We start from the raw sequence: 21,835 nt of genomic DNA, 5'->3' as shown, positions 1-21,835 counted from the left end.
CTACTTTGTATGTAGAATTTCACTGCACAGTTTGCGACTTTTCGCTCAGTTCAAATAATTTCAACAAAATTCATAGTAGAATAGACTTCAAAGATATTTAGGCGCCGCCTCTAGCCGGCACTATGGCCTGGTTTCGTAGGGATGTGGGCAGCCGTCTTAATAAGAGCGTACAGAAATCAACCGAAAACCGTGTCATCGAGTCGCAGGAACAGCCAGCGGCTCCGGGTAATCAATGCCGTCTGTTCAACAAAATTGCACATATATGAATACAATTTGTATATCCACAGAGCAACACGAAAACAAAGAACAACTAAGCAATCAATTGGAAACTGAGCAAGCATCACAAACTCAACTGCCCAAGGAAACTGGGACCTTTAGTTCAAGATTTCAGGGGCTGATTGCACCGGTGTTTAGCTGTTTTAAAGATGATGAGTAAGTATAAATGAGTGACTTCCTGCAGACAAGCAACTATATATGTATATATATAAATATGTATATATATATATATATATATATGTGTGTGTATGTGCTTAGTCGTCGCTCGCTGGACGTACGTCCGATCAATCGTTACGCGGAGTGGCTACGGAGTCAAATGATATCCGGAGTTCTAATCAATGGCGTTGTCGGCGAAGGGCCAATGATGCGTGTGCGCGAGCGCAAGGCGAACTGCGAGTATTGGCAGCGTGCCGCCGTGCGCCACAATCTGATGATCATGGTGCAGGTCGGCGGGGCGCCGTTACCCGACGTCCTCTCGCTGGCCGCACACGCCGAGGAGATACGCGTTAGCGGCGTTGTCACATTGCCAGAGTTATTCTATCGGCCCCGCAATGTGGATCAATTAGTGGGCTATTGCCAGCATGTGGCGACCCGATGCAGCACGAGGCCATTCTTTTATTATCACATGCCTTCGATGACGGGCGTGGACCGTAAGTTGAAGTGTTGAAGTGCCATATGATCATGTAATCAAAACATCTGCCGCCTGCAGTGGATATGGTTGAATTCTGCGCCAAGGCTGAGCGCACCATATCCAATTTTATGGGCCTGTACTATGCCAGCGCTGATCTGGAAATGGGTCAGCGGTGCCTTCGCTTCGGCCGTATCGTTATGCTGGCCTCCACGGCGCTGCTAGCCAGCGGGCTAATGTCCGGCTTTAATTGCAGCAGTCTGGTCGTTGTTAATATCCGACCCGATCTCGTGCACAAGATCTGTGAAGCCTTCGATGACAACGAATTGCAGCTGGCCAGGGACTATCAAAGGGAGCTGAATCAGCTTATTGAGATACACACACACGACAGCCACATGGAGAACTGGGTGGTTTCAATGAAGAACTGGTTTAACAAGGAGTCTACCTCCCGACAAATCGGAAGCTTCAACGCAGGCCCTGCACGGATTGTCTTTTAGCAAGCGCCAAATTTGACCAAACTGTTCAATAATTCTTATAATGTATCAAAACTGTCGCATAATCTCTATAATGTATATAAAACTGTTTATGCTGACTGACTGACGGACAGACTGACGGACGGACTGATTGATTGACTGACCCACCGTCTGATTGCTGATCAACACCGGGATGCTGCATTTTTCAACGACATTTTCTTTTTCATTCAACAATACGGAATTTTACGCGCCTTTAAATTTGATGTGTACATTTTAAATATTTCATGCTCATAGAATTGTGCACATGAGTTACAAATATTTTAAAATAAACTAAGAGAAGCAAAGTAAGAAACAATTTACACAAAGGCTTCGTTTACAATAACTACTTTAAATATATAGCATTACTTGATTGATTTACATATATAAAATGGGTAGCAATACTTTGAGAGGAAATGCTATCCAAAGCAAAAACTTGCAAAGAAAGTTAAATTGAGTATTGAGTATTGGAACTAAATTTAGTTTTTACATATTTTGTCTTTCACTTTTAAACTTTTCTGTTTTGGCACTGGTAATGGAATTTATTGTGTTTTTGAATGGGGAAAACAATGAGTGTATTAACTAACCAGATGTAATAAAATTAGTTCGTTTTGTTAACTCTATTTTGTGTGTGTACGTATGTCGGTCGATATGCTCGATATGATATATATATATATAATATTTGTATAGATAGAAAAGTAAAAATAATTTTTGGAATACACATAGCAATTGGAATAAATACAAGTATATTAATTTGCATTTGCAAATATATAGTTATAAATCAAGAATAACTGACCAACCATAGTTAGCCAAGTTTAATTAGAACGTGTCAATGTGCAGGCGCTCGTGTCGCAGCTGAGAGGCATGAGTGCCGAATCGCTTCTGGCAGTGACCGCACTGGAATCGCCGCTGCCCCTCGTGGACGACCCGGACATGCCGGCTGATGGCGCTTTTGTGTCGGAACAGCTGCGGGCATTGCTTGCACTTGAACTTCTCCCAGTCGGGATTGTGGATACGCAGATGGGTGAGCAGTTCGGTGCGTGTTACCTTCGCGACGCCACAGTGCTCGCAAATATGCGGCCTCTCCTGTGCATGTCGCTTCAGATGCTCGCCAAGCGCATTTTTGGTGCTATATTTGCGATTGCACTGCTCGCAGATCAACTCCACTTCCTCGCTGGGCGTTGTGGTGGCAGCCGCAGCAGCCGGGTGCACATTACGTATATGCGAACGCAGCTGTTCGTAGCGTGTGAATGCTTTGTCACAGTTGCGGCACAGGAACGGTTTCGGATGACCCTCGTGAACGCTGCGTATGTGTGCCTCCAGATAAGGTAGCTTGTACACCTGCTTGCCGCACTGCTGGCAGGCGAGCAGCTTGCGTTTGCTGGCAGCCGCAGCTGCAGCTGCAGCGTCTGTCTCTGCACTGCTCATGACGGTCTCATCATCATTTGTCGAGTCCAGGCTCTGATTGTTAGCATCTACGGCTGCGTCTGCATCAACGTCAGCGTCTGCTCCAGCGTCTTTGTCTAGCTCGTAATCGTATACTTGTTCACGTTGTGTCTCGTCATCCGTGGGCTCAGCTTTCACGAACGACAACTGCAAAAATGCTAGCTCAGCCCTAAAACAAGCTGACTCAACTGTAAAGAATTGTATATACCAACCGAGTGATCAGCATTTTCAGCAGGATTAGCATCTGTGACCGGACGTTCCGGCTGGTCGACAGTCAGGGATATGGCCAGGCGCATCAACATCTCGTTGCTTTGCTCGGCGACGCAGCAGAGCTGCTGGAAATACTCCACGGCATTGTAGCACAATGCGCAAATGTTCTGAGGAAAGGTGTCCGGTTGCTGAAATACGTCAATGGCAAAAAACTGATTCAACATTTTCGCCAAATGGGGTAGCGCCTTCGAGTTGTAACTGGCTTTGTTGCGCTGAGCGTGATGGCTGTCGGCAGTTGCATTTTGCTGTTGTTGCTCGTTAATCTGGCGCAAGTGGCGCAGGCAAATGCGACAAAGCTGGGAAATATTTGCAAAAGTTAACATAATAACACAAATCCAATTTAATCGTGTTGCGCACGAAACGCACAACCGTTTGGAATTTAGAGAGCGTAACAATGTGACCGTTTTATTGACCACGTAAAATACGGCAACTTTGTCCATTTACAAATTTAAATATAAGTGAAAAAAATGATCAAAAACGTATCTAAAATTAAAAACCCGTTAAGCATACAGATTGGATAGCCCGCGAATGAGTTTTAATGGTTGTTAAACTATTTAACATGTTGCGCTTCGGCCCATCGATATCGATTGAATTATAATCGAATAGTCGAAGCTGCTAAATTATACTGGCAAAATAATTGCCAGAATGCCAGTTTTTCGCTGCTTCCCGTTTTCGGTCACACTTGCCGTTTGTCTTGCGTTTTCAGTGTCTCAAATTAACAAGGTTTTAGTAAAACTTTTTGATTAGTTCTTTAGTTTGTACTAAAGTATAGCCATACTTCCAACAATAATCTGATATCGACAATATGGCACTTAACCCACAATACGAGGATATCGGCAAGGGCTTCGTTCAGCAATATTATAGCATATTCGACGACCCGGCGAACCGCGCTAATGTGGTTAACTTCTACAGCGTGAGTAGCGTCCCTCATTTGGACGACCAAGTTCCCTAGCCATCCCCATCGCCACTTTCAGATACTAAATTTAAACAGCATACACACATTTCTGTATTAACCAGGATATGTAAAAACAAAGGCTTACTTACCGTGGCTGGCCACACGGGTGACGCGCTATGCGCCCTTGACAATTTGCCTCAAACATAATTTTTTGCCTGGAGCTGCAGCTACAAAAAGAGCGCGCAAACAGAATTTTGTTATTTTCGGCACTCAAACAATGCTGTTTAGATTAAACCTAAATAATAAATATATCTGCATAAATGTGGCTTTCTCGAAATTTCGTATAAAAAGTATGACACACACACACACACACACATTCTCATATATGCCAACATACATATGCACGCATATAGTCATGTTTGTATATACATGCATATACATGAATCGAATGTGTGTTTATGTATTAGTGTACACGCACGCACTAAACGAATATTTTCAATTTGTTTCCCATTCATTTTGCACAGGCAACAGAGTCCTTCATGACCTTCGAAGGCCATCAGATACAAGGAGCGCCAAAGATACTTGAGAAAGTGCAGGTAAGTGCTGACATTAACATTTAGAATCGAAAAAGGTGTAACCAACTTGTTGTCATTCCACAGAGTCTGAGCTTCCAAAAGATCACGCGCGTAATCACCACAGTTGACTCGCAGCCCACGTTCGATGGCGGCGTCTTGATCAATGTGCTGGGCCGTCTACAGGTGAGAATCATAAGCGAGCAATGCGTTCGCCAACTACATAGATGGTTAGGCATATGTATATGATATATAGATATATATATATATATATGTATGTTTCGTGTATCGTATATATTGATGCAGACCGATGATGATCAGCCGCATGCGTATATTCAGACCTTTGTGCTCAAGCCTGTGGGCGTTAGCTTCTTTGTGCAGCACGATATCTTTAGGCTTGCGCTGCACGATGTGTAGCCAAGCAGATCGACAGTAAACAACAACAAGAACTACAACAACTACAACCGAAACACACTCAGCGAGCGATCCTGGCCAGGCAAAGTAAACAGCATTTTGTTGCATCTAATCGTAACAACAACAAACAAACCAACAACATTGACTTACTAAATGAGATTAATACTTTTGTATAATTGTTCTATTGAACCATGCTAACAAAACTACATGCACACCCAACTTCAATATATGTACATAAATACATACATGCATACACACACCTGCTGCAGCAGGCCCTCTGTTCCTCCGGCTCCCGCTCATTGAGATCATCGTGTCTTCTTTCTACTCTACACTCTGCGCATGGGTTGCCTTTGCAGTCAGGTTATTGTTAAAGTCTTAATGCAATTTAACATATGTCAATTAGTGCATGGTTTTTACGACACCGCAACAAAAACCAAGCTTCTAATTTTGTTTGTTTGTTTTGGAATAATAACATTTATATTACCTTTGCAGTCAAGTTAGTAAATTGAAGTCCATTGCAGTCTTAGTTTAAGTAATACCAGCTAATTCAGCTCCTTTCCTACGTGCATGTTTTCTGAATATATGATATGATATGCAACAAATGCTTCAGACTGGGAATCACTCGGTTACTTGTTCTAGTCCAATCTTTTTTTACAAATTGCTTTTGATTCAAAATGTGTTTTTAAAAATTATATATTTATTTATGAAAAACATGAAAATAAAGGCTAACTATGATGATGTTATCCCCCTAATGGAAGACACCAATCCCAGAGCTTTTTCTAGTATTCCCTGCTTTTATATATTCCAAAAATGTTTATTGTATGAATTGTATTTAAGATAAGCTAGAAATTGAGGCAGCATTTATAAATATATATATATAGGGATAGGGATATAGGGACCAACAATAGATGAAATGGTTGTGTTGACATTAACTGCCTGCAAGGGTATGCCCAGCTTCGGTGCGCCGAAGAGCGCATTTCTTCTGGATTATTGGTGCATTACTGACACTCTAGTTGTTTTTTTTATACTCTCCCTCTTTTAATGCTATATCTTAACTTTGTATTTGCACGCGTTTTAACAAACATTCTGCAAACATTGATATTATAATGTTCGATTACGAAGGCATATCGTATTAATATAAATTATTTTCAAACGTTTTTCAGTGCGATGACGATCCGCCACACGCTTTCTCTCAGGTGTTTGTGCTGAAAGCCAATGCCGGTACCTATTTTGTTGCTCATGATATTTTCCGCCTTAACATACACAATTCAGCCTAAAAAAGCCACAACAACAGCCAACAGCAACCAGCAGCAACAACATCCAAAGATGCAGCCCTAGATCAACACAACTACGACGACAACTTAAAAAGACGGTGTTGCATATTTTCTCACGTCAATCAAGCATAAAAATCATACAAAAAAAAAAACACAATAAAAATTTAAATCTAACTACTTTAAACATGTAAAAGCGCGTTCGAGCTATTTTTGATGCTTTCCATGTCAGCGGCTAATTGCCGCATGTGTATGTATGTATGGCTGTGTGTGTATGTGTTGGGCGGGCCTCAGCCTAATTATAATCACATTTGATGCATGTTGTAGGCTTATATTTCTGTTTATTGACAAGAACAATTACAAAAAATGTCACACAAAATATGATTAAAGCAAAGGACTAAAAACAAAAATACAAAATGTGTACATGAGTGAGAGAGCAGGAAAAAATATGCATAAATAAGCGCGTCTTTTTGATCGTTTATTTATTTATTTTTTTTTTTTTAACTAAATTTGTGATTTAAAAAATGTATGAAAGTAATGCGTTGTGAAAATTGGCAAGTTCATCTGTTAAGCATAAATATGTATGTACGTATACGTTATTTATTTAGATTTAAATGCAAGGTCATTGGGCGAATATCGATAATATATGTAATATATATATAGATTTATCGATAATTATATTACTTATCCCGAAATGTGAAGATGGCATCGAACCCAAACAACACACCATTCACAATAGATAGCGATGCCTTGATCAGCGCTAAATCCCTTGTACGCGTACGAAACGAGAACTCCCAGGCCTCTATTATGAAGACGCCGCTGGCCACAAATAGGGCGCAGCCGAGGACACTGAAGAAGATGTCTATGCGCTTATGAATAGGTGCACGCATTAGAACGCCTTTTATGAAACAAGATTTATAAGCATCGGTCTCTACATATAAATATGCAAGTATGATAGAGTTTGGGTGCTTACCTGCAAATACACCAATTACAACTATAATGTAGCCGGTGAATGTGCCCGTTGCCATGAATGACGTCATAATGTCGCGATCGTTGAAACTGTAGAAATGCAGCACAAGGCAGGCGATGGAAAAGGCCTAAGGATAAATCCAATTAGTATTGATTAAATCCGTAAGAGTTTATTATAAATACCCTACTCATTTCTTTTTACATAGCTGTACATTTTCAGAAAATCAAAAATTACTTAAAGGTGATAACTTTTTGATAGTCGGAATATTTCGGTGAATCTTTAAGACTTTGTATACATTTGTGTTAATTGTGATATATCACAGTGGAAAATGCACTAGAAATTAAAAAGAAAAAAACAAAAATAGAAGCAAGCTTTACCAATTCCAAAAATTTAACCACATTTAGGCGAGCTTTCCGTTCACCGTGAGACATTCTCAAAAAATAATTCGAATCACACGTTTTTAATTGCTTGATATATCCTTCAGAGCCTTCGGTTACTTGGAGGCTGTTCCGGCGACGACGCGTGTCCACGAGCCCAATGCAGAACGATCACTGAGCTGGCATCGTGGCCCCAGCGAACATTATGCAAATTTGCACATTATGATTTATGTTTTGCAGTTGCAGTTGCAGCGACAACAAACAATGCTCGCATTGCAAAATGAGCGCGAAATTAATTAATTACACTCGAGAATCGGAGGAGGAAGGCATTTCATTTTGAAGTGCATGCCGCCTGCCGTGTTCTTTAGCAAAATGTTGACAGAGCCAGAGACAGAACCGCACCACAAATTCAGACAATGATGAAAAACGGAGACGAAGATGACAGATTACAGCGCACTTTACTTTAAGTAATACTAAAAAATATTCGCTAACTGAATCCGAATCTGAATCTCAATCTGAATCTGATTGAGTTAAGCTGCAACTGGCACTGTATATGAATCTGTGTGCTTCTCATTCGTTCACAATTCCATGCTGCATAATTGAAGGTCTCTTCTTAATGGAGCTGACCCAACCACAACCCTTTGGGCACATCTCGGCTATGTGCCAGATTTACAAAACAGTTTTCGAATCGAATCGCAACATGGAACTGCACGAGCAATAGCTTTTAATCTATTTAAGCTCTTATACGGATTGTAAGCTGATACGTGTTGCTATATTCTAGAAAATCTATCAAATTGGTCTATGCCTTCCTGTTACTAAGGTAGAGTGTGTTGCATCAGATCTAATAAATAAATATTGAGGGTGTTTATAAGCTACGTGTTATGATTGTCATATGGGAGCTGGTATATATATATATATAAATATTGTTGAATACCAGCTCCCATATATGTATATAAATATGTGCATATCAATAAAATGCTCCAGGCAAAAGTTTACTTTAGATACTTTGGACCTAGACACCAGACGTAAATATAAATATATATACATATACATATATCTCCATGGCGAGCCTTCTCGACTAGAGAAATGGCATTGCTTGTTTGTTATTTAATTATTTTTGTTTTCGATATCAGGCTTTTAAGAAATACATATAATTTTCATATTAAATTAAGCCCTAACTAGATATGCACAACTAATGCAAGTGCTGGGCTCGTTTTTATACTCATAATCGCTGCTGCTGGGCTAAATTGATAATGATTCGCTTTTTGTTTCTAATTCATGGTAATTACTGCAATTTGTTAGCTTTTGTATTTTCATTTAATCACTGCGATTTGTGCAGCTGTAAGACCTACACTCAACTTTCGATGGGTCTGCTCGATTCTGGGATGCACTTCAAAAAGATCTCGAATACTTTCGAATATGCATACAAGTCTGGATTGTATGCTCTCAGCTTTATTTAAAAAAACTAAGATTCTGTAGATATTTAATTTCATATATGTATGTAAGTATATTTCTTGACACGCGAGTGTCGTATTTTAAAAGTTTGCCTTTAAGCGGCTTGCGAAGGGCAACTAACTAAGCTTAAGCTAGTACGTAAGTAAATTCTAGTAGAGCTGTAGTCGCAAGTGCCCGACTAATAGATACCGTGTTCTTTTCTTCCCGAATTAAATACATACTTGAATAACTCCGCTGTTAACAGAACGATCCTTGTTGAACTTGAACTATTGATGCTAGCCAGAATATTGAAGGGGGCAAGAGAAGTTACATATTTGCACAGAGCCATAACGACCCTTTAAGCCATTTTCAATGGGTACCTGGTATAAAACGGATAGTTAAATGTAAATGTTAATGTAAATGTAAAAATTATATACATACTTAGCATTTAATGTAGACAAGTTGTTCGCCCTGTTAGAGAAATTGGACCCACACCGGGTTCGAAAAGCAATTACAGCGGAATAGTTAGAAGCTTCAGCTTTAGCTCAGACTTGGAATGCAGTTCAATCGTCAAGTGAATCTCAAATCGACACAATGCTGCATCGCGAGCTGATCTCATTGGACAACGAAGTGTTCCGCTGCTATATAGGATGGAGTGCGCTCTTGGTTCTCAAAATGTTTTCCATGAGTCTAGTGACCGGCATTTGGCGTTTTATAACTTTGGTAAGTTCTAATATTTAGTTATGCATGTTTTTTGGTGCTGTCAGTATGACTCGGCGCTTTCCATGCACACACGTACACACACGCACACAGCCGCGCACACACGCACAGAAAGTGTTGTTGCCGCCGCATAGCACTGTTAGTTATCAGTGAGAGAGCCCAGTGAGAGCGAGCGCCAGAGAGCAGCCGGCATACATATAATAAGATTTTACGTCGTGCTCACGTCAGTTGATAGTTTGCAACGCACCAGGACGGTTCCCAATTGGCGATTGAAAGAAATATATTAATTTAGAAACAATCATGAGTCTGGAACTACTTACACTAACCAACCCGGTGTTCAAGAGCTATACGTTCTGGACCGGTGTGCTGGTAATTAAAATGTTGGCCATGGCTCTGCTTACGGCCATACAGCGCTTCAAGACCAAGGTAAGCGTATGCAGAAGGAGGATTAGTTAGCTGCTGGGTCAAAGTCCGGTCAGCAGGTGAAAGCGGCCAGATAATAAACATATTTTGACTTTGTTTGTTGCCTTTCAGACGTTTGCCAATCAGGAGGATTTGATGTCACCAAAGCTGAAGGTTAAATTCGACGACCCCAACGTGGAACGTGTTCGTCGTGCGCATCGCAATGATCTGGAGAACATTCTGCCATTCTTTATAATCGGCCTGCTCTATACACTGACGAACCCCAACGCCTTTCTGGCCATTAATCTGTTCCGTGCCGTTGGTATCGCTCGCATCGCCCACACCCTGGTCTATGCCGTCGTCGTGGTACCCCAGCCGGCACGTGCGCTCGCCTTCTTTGTGGCGTTGTTAGCCACGGCTTATATGGCACTCCAAGTCATTGCAGCTGCTGCTTTTTAAGCGGCTGTTGATATACGTATGAGTTACTCATTTTTATTATAGTAAAGTAAAGGCAGCCTGCAGTAGCAGCACGGGAGAAGTAGAATTTTCGATAATTGCGCCAAATCTTAACTTCATGTTTCTTGGCAAAACGAATAAACTTTTTATTTTGTATAATTTTGGTTTACTATACATATCATTCCTTTATTTTATTTATTTTTTTTTTTAATATGTTTAATGGTTTAGGAAAACTTGTCAGTTCAAAGTATAAAAGCTTGTTATCATGTCAATAGTTACATTAAAAATTGAGTGTCATGCTGGTATGCTAAAATTGAGCACGAAACTATCGTATAAATATGCATGGCGGTCGCCAATGATTAAATGAATTAATTGCTTAAGAAGTGGCGACAAATACGAACATATGAATAATTCAATTTAAATGGCTCAATTGCTATGTCAGAGTGATTAAATTATATCAAATTAATATTAAATTGCAGCACAAACTGTTCAAAATATCGCAACAACTATCGTAAGTGAAAACGAAATAGCATCGTTGCTTTACTTGCTTATCGATATATATAGGCATATATAAATATCGATTGTGATACCACCACCTCTTCGTCGATTGTCGCAACCCGTCAATTTAGAGGCATATCACCATCGCTTTGGTTCTGACCATTTTATATATATCTATCTATTTTTTTTTTGTAACAAATAATAAAGAATTACTGCAATGAAATTTCATGTGACACAATTAACAGCTGTAGTGCCTGTTTAGCAAACGTAAATCGTTTAAATCAAAAGAAGTTACGTGTAATTATATGATACGTTATTAAAAGGTATGTATATCTATGTGTGTGTATGTGCATATGTTTTGACGTAGTATGCCAGGCCCAACCTGTTCTGCCTTGAGGAAAATCAAAATAAACACATTTCAACTCAGTCAAGTTTGAGAAAAACTTTTCAACATAAACAGAGCAACTCATGTGACGCGAAAATAAGAAATTTCATGTGAGTGCCAATCATTGTAAAACGCATTTGTATAGCGTTTTGACCAAAACAAGCAAACAATAACAGTATCGCAGCGAGTACATGGATTTGCATTTGTGTGTGTATTTATTATGCACGCATACATATGTACGTGTGTGTACTTTTCAATATGTATGCCTATTCATCTGATAGGGTAACCGCTACACTTATATGCACACACACATACGTGCATCGATGTATATTAACGTATGGTTAATATGTGTGTGAGCATGTACGTACGTTTTTGCACGTCAGATGCAAAGTACGCTGTTCATATGCTTAAGCTAAAAGCTTGCCTGGTGGCTCTGCCCCGACTAAATACATGTATGTACAATGTGTGTACAATTTGATTAGCGTCAGCGAAGCGAACGCTTAAGGTTCTGCCAGGTACGCAACGCTTGATATCCGGAACCGATTGAAGCTTTTTGGTGTAAGTGTCGTTATCTTCAAAACATCACGCGTTTAACGTCTTCTTTTTTTCAAACCGATCTCCTCTCGCTTGTGAACGTTCAAATAACCATAATGATGCAATCTAGGGCGCTATAATATAAACTTTAGACCTGGGTAGCTGACAGGGTAGCTGATAGCGAGTGCCATACGTTTTGTTAGAAATAAATATTTATGACCTGCTTCAAAGTGTATTTTATCGGTATATTATGATTTGAGTACTTCTTTGGCTATTTAAATTGCAAACCTTTGCACCTGTTTACATGTCTAAACATGCATTAACAGGCCCACACATACATATATGGGTCATATACATAGGTATATCCATCATATATGAATATATATGTAAATATATGCGCACATATTAACACACGAATTTAACTCAAGTACTAGACAATTACCTCTGATTACGTCTGTTGCGATAAACATGCGACACATTCGGAATACATATGTACATATACATACACGCATGCATATCTGTAACTATATATGTATATTATTATTAACTTTTAAAGGAACATATTGTATAACTGGCCAAGTGCATCGCCTCATATTTAAGATGTCGCTTTCTCATCTACCCATCGGAACTGAAAGTTGATGTCAAAGTTAATGTACACGTTAAAAGTTCTGGTAGTAGTTCTAGATTTCAGATTTCAGATTTGAGCTTTGAGCCGAGAAATAGAGTTTTGCCCGTTAAGCCACACTTTACACTCTTGGCTTTCCGAAAAATGTGAAACGAATGTTCACCAAGATCTTGAAAATGAATTTGAAGCTGATCGAGATTCGTACGATAGTTTTCCGCGATTTTCGCAAAACCTCAGCTTAGCCTGCACCTACGCTCCCTAAAGTATCTATTGAAAGCTGTCAGGTTTCTAGTCCAGGGCAAACAGGGCTTAACAAGTCCAATTTATTAACTGTCGTTTTGTGTGCTGCGTCTGGAGTTAGTCAAATCCTGGCAGTCATTGTCGATTTGGGACGCACAAATTTGAATTATGTATTTAATATATATCCAGAAGCCATAGTGGCAAGTCTCACACGTATGAATTTCCACATTAAATTGAAGTTAGTTTAGGCACAAATTCTAAACATTATTTTTGAATTCTTAGGAGATACGAACGCATTCGAGCGGGAAGCTGAGCTAAGACACCTTTGTGCATTGAGCGTTTGTGTTGGGAAACGTGTCCACTATTGATTGGCAGTTGAGTATTTGTAGGTTTTCCAGAACCAACCTCCCAGCCAGTCCAGCCAGTTCGCGCACGCCCTCTTGGAAAGACAAGACACGGACACGCACACCTAAACTTACATAGACCCGTTGCCAATTCGCCGCAGTTGTGGGTTCACACCGGCTGATAATATCTATAATTGTTTTTCTTTGTTTCTGTTGTTTTTGCCCGTTGTAATAGGTATGGTTTGTGTTCTTTCAGCGCGTGCGTTTGGACGTCAAAGCAAAACCAGCAGATCCCATACAGACCAGAAAAAACAGTTTGAGGCACATTTGTAGACTGTTGCGGAGTGTCGACCATGGAGGCAGCAACAGCGACTCTGGTTGGCGAGCCACAGTTGCCAACGGCGCCCGAACTGCCCTCCACATCATCAAATGGCAGCAGCAGCAGCAGCAACAGCAACAACAACAATTCACCCACAAATGGGTCGGAGTGCGTAGATACGGACAACATTGGCTGGGCCAGGAAGCCTGCTGACGCCACATCTGAGCTGCGCCAGCGTGCAACATCGTATTCTTTCACGGGCAGCGCCCTTGCCAGTGGCAACTTTGCAGACATCAAGGAGCCGGGTGCAGCTGAGGCAACATCATCATCGGCAACTGGTCCGGCTAACGAGGCCGGCAGCAATGACAAGGACAAGGAGCCCAGCGAGGAGTCGCTGTACGAGTGTAATATCTGTTTGGATACAGCCAAGGATGCGGTGGTCAGCATGTGTGGCCATCTATTCTGCTGGCCCTGCTTGCATCAGTGGCTGCTGACACGCCCCAATCGCAAACTCTGCCCCGTTTGCAAGGCAGCCGTTGATAAGGACAAAGTAATACCGCTTTACGGTCGCAATAGCACACGCCAGGAGGATCCACGGTAGGTTGAATAATTCAAAACAATTGCGCCAAGTCGCCAAATTGATTAATTTTACTTATTCTTCAGCAATAAGGTGCCGCCACGTCCTGCTGGCCAGCGTACAGAGCCCGAGCCAGCCCCTGGTTTTCCAGGCTTTGGTTTTGGTGATAGTTTCCACGTGTCATTTGGCATTGGTGCTTTTCCTTTTGGTTTCTTTACATCATCGCTTAACTTTGGCGAGCCGCGTCCAGCTGGTGAGTACATTAGAATGTCAACATAAACATATATACCTATACTTATATACCCCTAATTGCGAATATTTAGCGGCTAATCGCGGCACCACACAGTACGACGATGAGCAGACGCTGTCCAGACTGTTTTTGTATCTCGCCTTTCTCTGCATCGGTTGGCTGTTGTTTGCCTAGCAACCTGTCGACGCGACAGCCCTTCACTAAACAACAATACACCCCAACAACAAGAACAGCAGCAACAATAGCAATGAATACAGACTACTACAACAGCAGCAGCAACAACAACAACAAAAACAACAACACTTTAATTTGGAGAGCATACAGAAAGCCTCAATTATGTATGAGGAGCACACTTTAACCGCAAAATTTCTGCAATTATGTCTCCTTGTAATTTCACGACATGCTGTCTTTAAATTTTAATTTCCATTTTACTTTCCATTTGAATTGATTTTTTTTTTTTTTTTTTTTTTTTTTGATTTTTTGAAATTGTACATTTTGTTAAGTTTCGGCGGGGTAAAGTTGCAAACATCGTGGAAAGGATTGCTGCACCCCGATGCTTAAGTTTCGATCGTCAGCGCTACTAAAGTGATCACTTCTTCAATCCTGTTGCATAAACAATCCTTTCTTCGTGTACTTTAATCGCTATTGATGAAAATGAAAACGACATTTACGAACATGTATTGTATAAAAAAAATTAAAATATACAAACAACCAAAAAATAAAGAAAAGACAACTCATCTTACGATTATGAGTGCATAAAAGCGTGTAGAAAAACAAAAAGATATTTGGATTTTATATTGTATGTACAATGCCCAATGAATTATGTACGCAGTTTAAAGCTTTTGCGTTTAATATGTATATGTATGTAACAATAAAAATATAGTTAATGGCAATGCAATCATCCATGCTTTTCTTGGGGGGACAAAAGTATTTGAGATCGAGCTTTATTTCTATTTATAGTCGGTTTCAAATGGGAATTTCTCGGGTAAAGAAACTCTAGTTTCGAAATGATATACCTCTCCCGACTCGTATGGAGCAGAACTTTCGATTCGCTTTCAAAAATTTCAATTCTGAAAGATTTCCAAAACAGACATATGGCAATTATGGACTTGATCCTGGAATTAAAAACTTTGTATCTCAATCGACTCTAAGGACCTCGGCGATTACAACGCGCCCAATCCTTCTGCGATCGGACTCCATTTAGTCGAGTTATGGCCATTTAAACTTTTTTTGGAAAAATCTTAAAACTTGAATATTTCGGGTCGTCCGATTTCGGAATGATATTCCTCTGTCGACTCGTATAGAGCGAGACTTTCGATGAGCATGAAATCTACATTATTATTAATATTAATAAAAATGATAAGGGGTCATATCACTAATTTTTCAAAAATCGGGTTGGTTTTGTAATCTCTTGATTCTAATCTGTTCTACAGAGTCTTACGAGTATGATCTTCAATTAAGTAAGTTATTCAAATTCCAAGTTAAAAAAAAAAAAAAACATCTCGTATTATTGCGTACAGTCAAATAAATATATATTTTATGTGAACAGTTTTGTGTAATTGATGCGGGGAAAACAAGTTAAATAAAAGACTAGATCATGTGAGATTTTTTAATATATTAAAATTTTTATTAATGCATTTCAGTGTAAAAATTAAAATGACACATTTTTTCCTTACGTAAATTTCACATGTTTCTTTCTCCCTTACTTGCTCTCGTTCTTGTCCTTGCATTTTGTTGAACGACAAATATAAAACAAAATACATACATATATGTTTATATGTATATACACACATATATATATATATATATATGAAATTAAATCATCAATTGCAATCATTTCATATAAATATAATTGCAATTTTATTGTTTTGCATAATTCACTGTTCATCCTTGCTTTGTTTGTTATTGTTTTCAGTTATCTGTATATCTATTTATAAATTTATTAATAATTGATTTAAGCATTTTTATTTTTGCTGATGATGATGCTGATGATGATTGTTGATGATCTTATTTAAATACAGTGTAATTTTACAAAAAAAAATTAAATAAACAATACAATTTTCTATTTAGCAAAACCCAAACATAACTTAAAATGTACCATGGAGTGGAGGGTGAGGAAGGGGGGGGGGGGGGGGGTTTGCATAAAATCATTACACATGTCCTGCTTTTGCACATAAGTATATTTAGTAACTCTATGTATACATAGATAGCTTACAACAAATTGTTATTGCATATTGAAAACTAAGTTGAGCCAAAAGAAAACGTTTTCAATTAAATCGAAATATCGCAATATGCGAGCTCTCGTGCTTTCAGTTGGTATATGGATCGTTTTTCAATATAATAGATTTAGACACAATTGATATTCGTGTAGTATGTGAGCATCTCACATGAAATGTAGCTGATATATTGGCTGAATTGTTGGGCAAATCAGATTTGTCCATAATATGCCAATTAATCAGTTAAAACCAATTGCGAATTACAAGCGCATGGCTCGAGTTTGTACGGATTTTAAAACTAAGTAGCTCTCCGATTGCTTTATGCTTTGATTAGGTACGACAGGGAAAGCTAGTGGTACAGGGCGGCAAATGGGCAGGCAACAAAAAAAAAAAAAAAAAAATATTGTCTCAAAAAAAAATAGATATTAATATTTATGCATGTAAAACTAAGATCTTAAGGTGGTTCCTAACTTGAGTGTTAGCTATTCATACTGAACGGATTTTTGTTTTTTTTTCTTTGTTTTTTTTTTTTTTTTTTTTTTTTTTTTTTTTTTGTAAATATCGTAATTCAGATTCTTATAATGTGTATAAAATGTGAGATTTTTGCATCAAATCAGATTGAAACAAAAATCAAAACGAAAAACAAAATCGAGCATGAACAAAAACACAAACGCTAAATACACCGTGTGTGTGTGTGTATGTGTGTGTGTGTGTGGGTTGTTTCTTTAACCTTTTCATGGAAACTGTAGTTTATTTCATTCATAATGTTGACTTGGAAAAGAATCGTAGAATTACGCATGATTGAAACAAGTTGGCATGGCCATAAAACCAAATCTAGCTGCATGCCACATGCCGCACTTTGCGGCTTCTAATACTTTGCATCTGTTAGGCACTATTTTTATTTCATTTTCATTTTCGTATTTGTTTTTTGCTTTGTGTTTTACTTTACTTTACGTGTCTCTGCTTCTCTGTAGTTATACCTATGTTTTAGTTTGTTTAGTTATTAACTTTCTCTCTTTCTTTTGTATAAATCGGTATTTTAGTAATATGTAATTGTAACTGTTTCCACGATTAAAAATTTTTAAAATAGTATTTGTTTTTCTTCTCGATTTTCAATTTATTATTATTGTTACTTTTTACCCATTTGCAAGTGAGTTTGTGTGTGTGTGTGTGTGTGTGTGTTTGATTGTTGTTTATACTAGTGTTTAACCAAAGTTCTTCATCAATATCGCTTACTATTGTATTTGTTTTTCATTATTGTTTATGCCTTGCTTTGTTGTCGATAAATGTACAAATTTCCCTTTTTTCATTTCGTTTGATTTATGCAAACACTTGAATTGAGTTTTCTTACTAACAAACAAAAAAAAAAATGCGTATTTGTTTTAATCGTACAACAACGAAATACTTTACATTTATAAATATGTATTATACTTTCTTTACCTTTGTATTGTTTATAGTTTAGCCTTAGTTACCTACATATACATACGAAAACGATACTATTTTACATTTACAATACATTCCTTTTATTTTTAATTAGTTTTAGTTCATATATATATATATTTTTTTTTTCTTTTTTTTTGTAGTTTTTTTTTTTGTTTTTGTATTGTATTTCTTGGTAATTATCGGTGTCATGCAGCAAATGCACGCCCAACCCGACGCAACCAGCCCAAGGCGACCAGGTCCCAGCTGGAGGATGTGTGCGGCAAGTGGCATTTATGGATACGTTCGCAGCTTTTGGATATGGCATTGGATGGCGACACATGTATCGGATAAAGCCACTCGACGACTACCCTGAAGCAGGCTAGCCCATTGAGCTGGTCGGGTAGTCACGACTTGGAAGGTCGCTTGTTGTTATTGTTGTGCGTGCACTTGAAGCCAAGTTTCTTTCGTTTGCTCACATTTGAATTTGTTCTTGGTTTTGCTTTTTGTTTTAATTCGTGTTTTTGTTTTTGTTTTTGTTGTTTTTAATGCATTTAAATCAATAGTTAATCATTTTAATAACGGTGGATCGTTCGATTCATGCTTAAATGAATTGTTTTACATATATACGTTTTACACTATAGTTACATAAGTATATCGAGAAATAACATCGTGGTTTAACACACACACAAACTGCTGTAAGCTGCTCTTGTTGTTGTTCTTGTTGTTTGTTTGTTTGTTTTTAAGAAAATTTATTTTTCGAGTTTTTTCCTTTTGATTTTCCTATCGTTGTGCATGCTTTCCCTTTTAGCTGCTAGCTCAGTGTGTGTTCTTTTTAATGCGCCTCAAAGGCAACGCTACCCCATGCACTTCCCTCTCAGCTCTCAGCTGGCAGCTCTTTTCTAATCCTAACAAGCTCCTGCCCTCAATTCATCCAAATATGTGTGTGGCATACGCTGTAATTTACATAGATAATTAAAAATAACTAATGTAAAAGTTACTATACATTATGCGCCATAACTCTAATAGCTATAAACATACACTCAAAAAAAAAGGATATATAGATATTTATATGTATATATAAATAACCACATATATATATACAGTTATTTATATATGTGTCGAATAAAATATAGAATACAAGATGTACAAACATATGCACGTTTATGTTTGCGGTGTAATTTTGTTTACTCTGATGTTGTTGTTGTAAATTAATTATATTAAACTTTTTAACTTTGATTTTTTTCATTTGAAAAATATCAGCGCACGACAACTGTTTCGCTTTAATGTTTTTTTTTATGTTTCGTTTGACAAAATAAAACATAAAAAAAGAAAGCTAAACATACAAATTACACACAAAAAATATGTTTTAAGTAACTTTGAGATCATTTAAATGTATTTTTTTATGCATGTAAATATATGTAGATAAAAAAAAAATTACTACGCTGACAGTTTCCAACAGGCAGACAGACAGACAGACAGACAGACAGACAGACAGGCACAAGCACAGCGCACAGCACGGCAGCAACTCGGCACGACAGCAACAGTTGCCGACAGACAGGTCTATATATAAATATAGCAACGCTTTAGCTGAAGGATTGTCTTATTGTTTTCGAAAGGCAATGCAATTCAGTGACAGGTTTATAAAGTTAGGTACAGCAGGCTCTCTTTCTCTGGCATATAGATATGCATAAATAAATCAAATATAGTACATGCCTGTGGCACGCTTTCTTGTTGTGCGTCTCTGTGTGTGTGTGTATGTGTGTGTGTGTGTGTGTGTGTGTGTGTGTGTGTGTTTGTGTGTGCGTGTGTACATAATAAATCGCCAAAGCTAACATACATATATAAATATATATATCTATCTATCGTATATGCCTAATCTAACAGCATGCCTCGCCTACAACAACTACTGCTCACAGTCGGCATCGGCCACGTTGTCATTCGCATTGCCAACGGCGGCAACGGCAACGGCAGCCACATTCACCTGCCGCAACATGCGCAGCTCATGGGACGTCGCCTCGTCGTTTACCTCGTTATCCTCGCCAGCTTTGCTGACCCCCAGGCTGCTCAAATTGAGCGCCGCATTCTCAGCGGCCGCGTTCAGTTGCGTGTACTCCTGGGCGGACAGTTTCAGAAACTGTTCATAGGTGGTAAGATGTTGTTGTTGTTGCTGCTGCTGTTGTTGATGTTGCTCCAAGTCAAACGATTGCTGTTGTTGTTGCGTTTGTTGCTGCTGTTGCTGTTTACCGCTGTTGTTGGCGACACAGGCGCTGTAGGGCGGCGGCGGTGGACGGTCCTGGTAATTCACAAGTTGCTGCTGCTGCTGCTGTTGCTGTTGCGTTGAGTGTTGCTGCAGCAACATGTGTGTGTCTTGACGTAATTGTTGCTGCAATTGTTGTTGTTGTTGCTGCTGCTGCTGTTGTTGCAAATGATAGCTATTCTCTGGCAGCACCTGCGCATACAGCACCTCATCCACTTGCAGCGCTGAGATGCCACTCAGTTGCTGCTGTTGTTGCTGCTGTTGCTGCTGCGGCGATGTCGGCGATTGTTTGATAGCGGCCGCAACTGTTTTCTGTCCTGTGCCTTGCAGAGTTGTTGAGCTGCAGGCTTCCTCTGTGCTGGCGGCTGCTGCTGCGTTGCTGTTGTTGTTGCTCTTGATGGCATTATTATTGTTGCCGTTGCTGTTGCTAGTGGCTGTGTTGCCGTTGCTGTTAGTGCTGTTGTTAGTTGTGCTGTTGTGGGTTCTACTCGTATTGTTGCTGTTACTGTTGCTGTTGTTGCTGTTGTTGTTGTTGTTGTTGTTGTTGTTGTTGCTGTATTCGCTGATTTGTGCATTGGTGGGTAACGCGGACAGATTGGGCGCTGCTTCATGCAGCTCATGCTATTCCTTTATAAGGCGATAGATGTGGTGCGTGGTGCCGCTGTTCTGCGCCGCCACCTCAAACACATACGCTATGCATAGCAGTGTCTCTTTCGTTTCTTGCGCTCGCATTACCTAGACAGAGGGAGACAGACAGACAGAGAGAGAGAGAGGGGGAGAGAGAGAGCGTGAGTATGTGTGAGCGAGTGTTAGAAGAAATCTTCCTTCTCTACTCACTTGCAGTATTGTAAAGTTCTCGAGCACACTGTTCATCATATAGCGTTCAGGTAGGTTCTTCAGCTTTTGTATGAAATTGATCATGTACTCGCACATGGGCGAGCGCTGAATGCGGTAAACGTAGCGATTGTTTTCCAGGCGCGAATACTCGTGCTCCACCTTTTCCACAACCTGTTTGCCAAACGAGCAGACAATTGTCGAGCAGACGAGCTCAATGTTCTCATTACTTTCATATCTGCAAGGTAAAGAGAATGAGTTATAAATGAGCAACAGAGAGTGAGTAAGAGAGAGAGAGAGAGAGAGAGGGAGAGCGCGTTTACTTACTGGCTTGTAACGCCATAGAAATCGCCCGTTTCACTGCCCGTCGTTACGTCCGTGTTGAGATCCGCCCAACATTTAACCAGGTAGAACGCATTCTGCGGACCCTGCTCGTAAAGCTCTTTGAGACCGCCGGATTTCTCCGGAAATTTGTCAAATATTTGCCGGATGTCAACAGTCTGATATATATATAAAATAAAACATGAGAACCATTTGCGAATTACTAGCATATCACAAGCTCAACTCACCTCAAGTAGCGGATCGGAGAAGGATGGCTTGCCGCCCAGCTGTACGAATAGATGTCGGTGATACTGTAAGACAGAAGAAGAAGAAGATATAATATTGTGACATTATCAGGAATCGTAAATACGCC

At 39.4% G+C, this 21,835-nt stretch overlaps 7 protein-coding genes and 1 long non-coding RNA gene across 17 annotated transcripts in view; 4 read left to right on the top strand and 4 right to left on the bottom strand.

Moving 5' to 3' along the window:
- Nucleotides 1-33: 33 nt before the first annotated feature.
- Nucleotides 34-1,728, top strand: LOC115766313 (N-acetylneuraminate lyase-like). The gene is made up of 4 exons (XM_030710195.1): nt 34-225; nt 288-432; nt 535-926; nt 986-1,728. Exons 1-4 carry the CDS (start codon nt 123-125, stop codon nt 1,399-1,401), a joined length of 1,056 nt encoding a protein of 351 aa, XP_030566055.1. The 5' UTR covers nt 34-122; the 3' UTR covers nt 1,402-1,728.
- Nucleotides 1,729-1,927: 199 nt separating this feature from the next.
- On the bottom strand, nt 1,928-3,937 carry LOC115766311 (gastrula zinc finger protein xFG20-1). Its single transcript, XM_030710194.1, has 2 exons — nt 3,072-3,937; nt 1,928-3,006 (listed from the first exon to the last, which is right to left on the bottom strand). Exons 1-2 carry the CDS (start codon nt 3,567-3,569, stop codon nt 2,233-2,235), a joined length of 1,272 nt encoding a protein of 423 aa, XP_030566054.1. The 5' UTR covers nt 3,570-3,937; the 3' UTR covers nt 1,928-2,232.
- Nucleotides 3,799-6,430, top strand: LOC115766318 (probable nuclear transport factor 2). 2 transcript variants are annotated; one of them, XR_004018197.1, is made up of 5 exons: nt 3,799-4,042; nt 4,549-4,620; nt 4,684-4,782; nt 4,903-5,097; nt 6,174-6,253. XR_004018197.1 is itself a non-coding variant. In XM_030710208.1 (4 exons), the coding sequence occupies exons 1-4, from the start codon at nt 3,935-3,937 to the stop codon at nt 6,285-6,287; spliced, it is 393 nt and encodes a 130-aa protein (XP_030566068.1). In that variant the 5' UTR covers nt 3,815-3,934; the 3' UTR covers nt 6,288-6,430. The 2 variants fall into 2 exon arrangements, 1 of the variants encoding a protein (XP_030566068.1); XM_030710208.1 differs by lacking the exon at nt 4,903-5,097 and having other exon boundaries at nt 3,815-4,042; nt 6,174-6,430.
- LOC115766320 lies at nt 4,024-4,580 on the bottom strand. Its single transcript, XR_004018198.1, has 3 exons — nt 4,507-4,580; nt 4,174-4,319; nt 4,024-4,106 (listed from the first exon to the last, which is right to left on the bottom strand). It is a non-coding gene; the product is annotated as an uncharacterized LOC115766320 (long non-coding RNA).
- A 315-nt stretch (nt 6,431-6,745) lies between the features above and the next one.
- Nucleotides 6,746-9,585, bottom strand: LOC115766316. Of its 4 annotated transcripts, XM_030710205.1 has the most exons (4): nt 9,504-9,585; nt 9,305-9,442; nt 7,255-7,378; nt 6,746-7,179 (listed from the first exon to the last, which is right to left on the bottom strand). In XM_030710205.1, the coding sequence occupies exons 3-4, from the start codon at nt 7,319-7,321 to the stop codon at nt 6,962-6,964; spliced, it is 285 nt and encodes a 94-aa protein (XP_030566065.1). In that variant the 5' UTR covers nt 7,322-7,378; nt 9,305-9,442; nt 9,504-9,585; the 3' UTR covers nt 6,746-6,961. The 4 variants fall into 4 exon arrangements, with proteins under 4 accessions (XP_030566065.1, XP_030566062.1, XP_030566064.1 ...); XM_030710202.1 differs by lacking the exons at nt 9,305-9,442; nt 9,504-9,585 and adding an exon at nt 8,981-9,286; XM_030710204.1 differs by lacking the exons at nt 9,305-9,442; nt 9,504-9,585 and adding an exon at nt 8,674-8,881.
- An 8-nt stretch (nt 9,586-9,593) lies between these two features.
- Nucleotides 9,594-10,799, top strand: LOC115766317 (microsomal glutathione S-transferase 1). 2 transcript variants are annotated; one of them, XM_030710206.1, is made up of 2 exons: nt 9,594-9,785; nt 10,317-10,799. In XM_030710206.1, the coding sequence occupies exons 1-2, from the start codon at nt 9,657-9,659 to the stop codon at nt 10,641-10,643; spliced, it is 456 nt and encodes a 151-aa protein (XP_030566066.1). In that variant the 5' UTR covers nt 9,594-9,656; the 3' UTR covers nt 10,644-10,799. The 2 variants fall into 2 exon arrangements, with proteins under 2 accessions (XP_030566066.1, XP_030566067.1); XM_030710207.1 differs by lacking the exon at nt 9,594-9,785 and adding an exon at nt 10,013-10,208.
- A 361-nt stretch (nt 10,800-11,160) lies between these two features.
- LOC115766315 (E3 ubiquitin-protein ligase RNF185) lies at nt 11,161-15,215 on the top strand. 3 transcript variants are annotated; one of them, XM_030710200.1, is made up of 4 exons: nt 11,161-11,461; nt 13,523-14,182; nt 14,249-14,415; nt 14,486-15,215. In XM_030710200.1, exons 2-4 carry the CDS (start codon nt 13,620-13,622, stop codon nt 14,584-14,586), a joined length of 831 nt encoding a protein of 276 aa, XP_030566060.1. In that variant the 5' UTR covers nt 11,161-11,461; nt 13,523-13,619; the 3' UTR covers nt 14,587-15,215. The 3 variants fall into 3 exon arrangements, with proteins under 3 accessions (XP_030566060.1, XP_030566061.1, XP_030566058.1); XM_030710201.1 differs by lacking the exon at nt 11,161-11,461 and adding an exon at nt 11,556-11,633; XM_030710198.1 differs by lacking the exon at nt 11,161-11,461 and adding an exon at nt 13,139-13,296.
- A 5,571-nt stretch (nt 15,216-20,786) lies between these two features.
- The window catches only part of LOC115766294 (protein scalloped), a 64,898-nt gene continuing 63,849 nt past the window's right edge, over nt 20,787-21,835 (bottom strand). For all 3 annotated transcript variants that reach the window (XM_030710170.1, XM_030710168.1, XM_030710169.1), the window contains 4 exons: nt 21,711-21,773; nt 21,469-21,641; nt 21,145-21,379; nt 20,787-21,042 (listed from right to left, as the gene is read on the bottom strand). In XM_030710170.1, coding sequence (XP_030566030.1) covers nt 20,929-21,042; nt 21,145-21,379; nt 21,469-21,641; nt 21,711-21,773 — 585 coding nt within the window. In that variant the 3' untranslated portion in view covers nt 20,787-20,928. The remainder of the gene's footprint in view (nt 21,043-21,144; nt 21,380-21,468; nt 21,642-21,710; nt 21,774-21,835) is intronic.

This window comes from Drosophila novamexicana, unplaced genomic scaffold (assembly GCF_003285875.2).
Source record: "Drosophila novamexicana strain 15010-1031.04,08,12 unplaced genomic scaffold, DnovRS2.1 tig00001089-arrow-arrow-pilon, whole genome shotgun sequence".
NCBI classification, from domain to species: Eukaryota; Metazoa; Arthropoda; class Insecta; order Diptera; family Drosophilidae; genus Drosophila; species Drosophila novamexicana.
This window is presented reverse-complemented; position numbering and strand designations above follow the sequence as displayed.

Excerpts from the sequence above, each read along its gene's own strand:
- LOC115766313 (XM_030710195.1), top strand. The coding sequence starts at position 123 with ATGGCCTGGTTTCGTAGGGATGTGGGCAGCCGTCTTAATAAGAGCGTA. Across the intron at positions 226-287 it reads GGAACAGCCAGCGGCTCCGG|AGCAACACGAAAACAAAGAA; the intron begins GTAATCAATGCC and ends GTATATCCACAG. Across the intron at positions 433-534 it reads AGCTGTTTTAAAGATGATGA|TCGTCGCTCGCTGGACGTAC; the intron begins GTAAGTATAAAT and ends GTATGTGCTTAG.
- LOC115766311 (XM_030710194.1), bottom strand. The coding sequence starts at position 3,569 with ATGGACAAAGTTGCCGTATTTTACGTGGTCAATAAAACGGTCACATTG. Across the intron at positions 3,007-3,071 it reads CTGAAAATGCTGATCACTCG|TTGTCGTTCGTGAAAGCTGA; the intron begins GTTGGTATATAC and ends GCATTTTTGCAG.
- LOC115766318 (XM_030710208.1), top strand. The coding sequence starts at position 3,935 with ATGGCACTTAACCCACAATACGAGGATATCGGCAAGGGCTTCGTTCAG. Across the intron at positions 4,043-4,548 it reads ATGTGGTTAACTTCTACAGC|GCAACAGAGTCCTTCATGAC; the intron begins GTGAGTAGCGTC and ends CATTTTGCACAG. Across the intron at positions 4,783-6,173 it reads ATGTGCTGGGCCGTCTACAG|TGCGATGACGATCCGCCACA; the intron begins GTGAGAATCATA and ends AACGTTTTTCAG.
- LOC115766316 (XM_030710202.1), bottom strand. The coding sequence starts at position 9,121 with ATGAAATTAAATATCTACAGAATCTTAGTTTTTTTAAATAAAGCTGAG. Across the intron at positions 7,379-8,980 it reads AGACCCATCGAAAGTTGAGT|GCCTTTTCCATCGCCTGCCT; the intron begins GTAGGTCTTACA and ends ATTTATCCTTAG. Across the intron at positions 7,180-7,254 it reads TGTAATTGGTGTATTTGCAG|GCGTTCTAATGCGTGCACCT; the intron begins GTAAGCACCCAA and ends GTTTCATAAAAG.
- LOC115766317 (XM_030710206.1), top strand. The coding sequence starts at position 9,657 with ATGCTGCATCGCGAGCTGATCTCATTGGACAACGAAGTGTTCCGCTGC. Across the intron at positions 9,786-10,316 it reads TTTGGCGTTTTATAACTTTG|ACGTTTGCCAATCAGGAGGA; the intron begins GTAAGTTCTAAT and ends GTTGCCTTTCAG.
- LOC115766315 (XM_030710200.1), top strand. The coding sequence starts at position 13,620 with ATGGAGGCAGCAACAGCGACTCTGGTTGGCGAGCCACAGTTGCCAACG. Across the intron at positions 14,183-14,248 it reads ACACGCCAGGAGGATCCACG|CAATAAGGTGCCGCCACGTC; the intron begins GTAGGTTGAATA and ends CTTATTCTTCAG. Across the intron at positions 14,416-14,485 it reads TGGCGAGCCGCGTCCAGCTG|CGGCTAATCGCGGCACCACA; the intron begins GTGAGTACATTA and ends GCGAATATTTAG.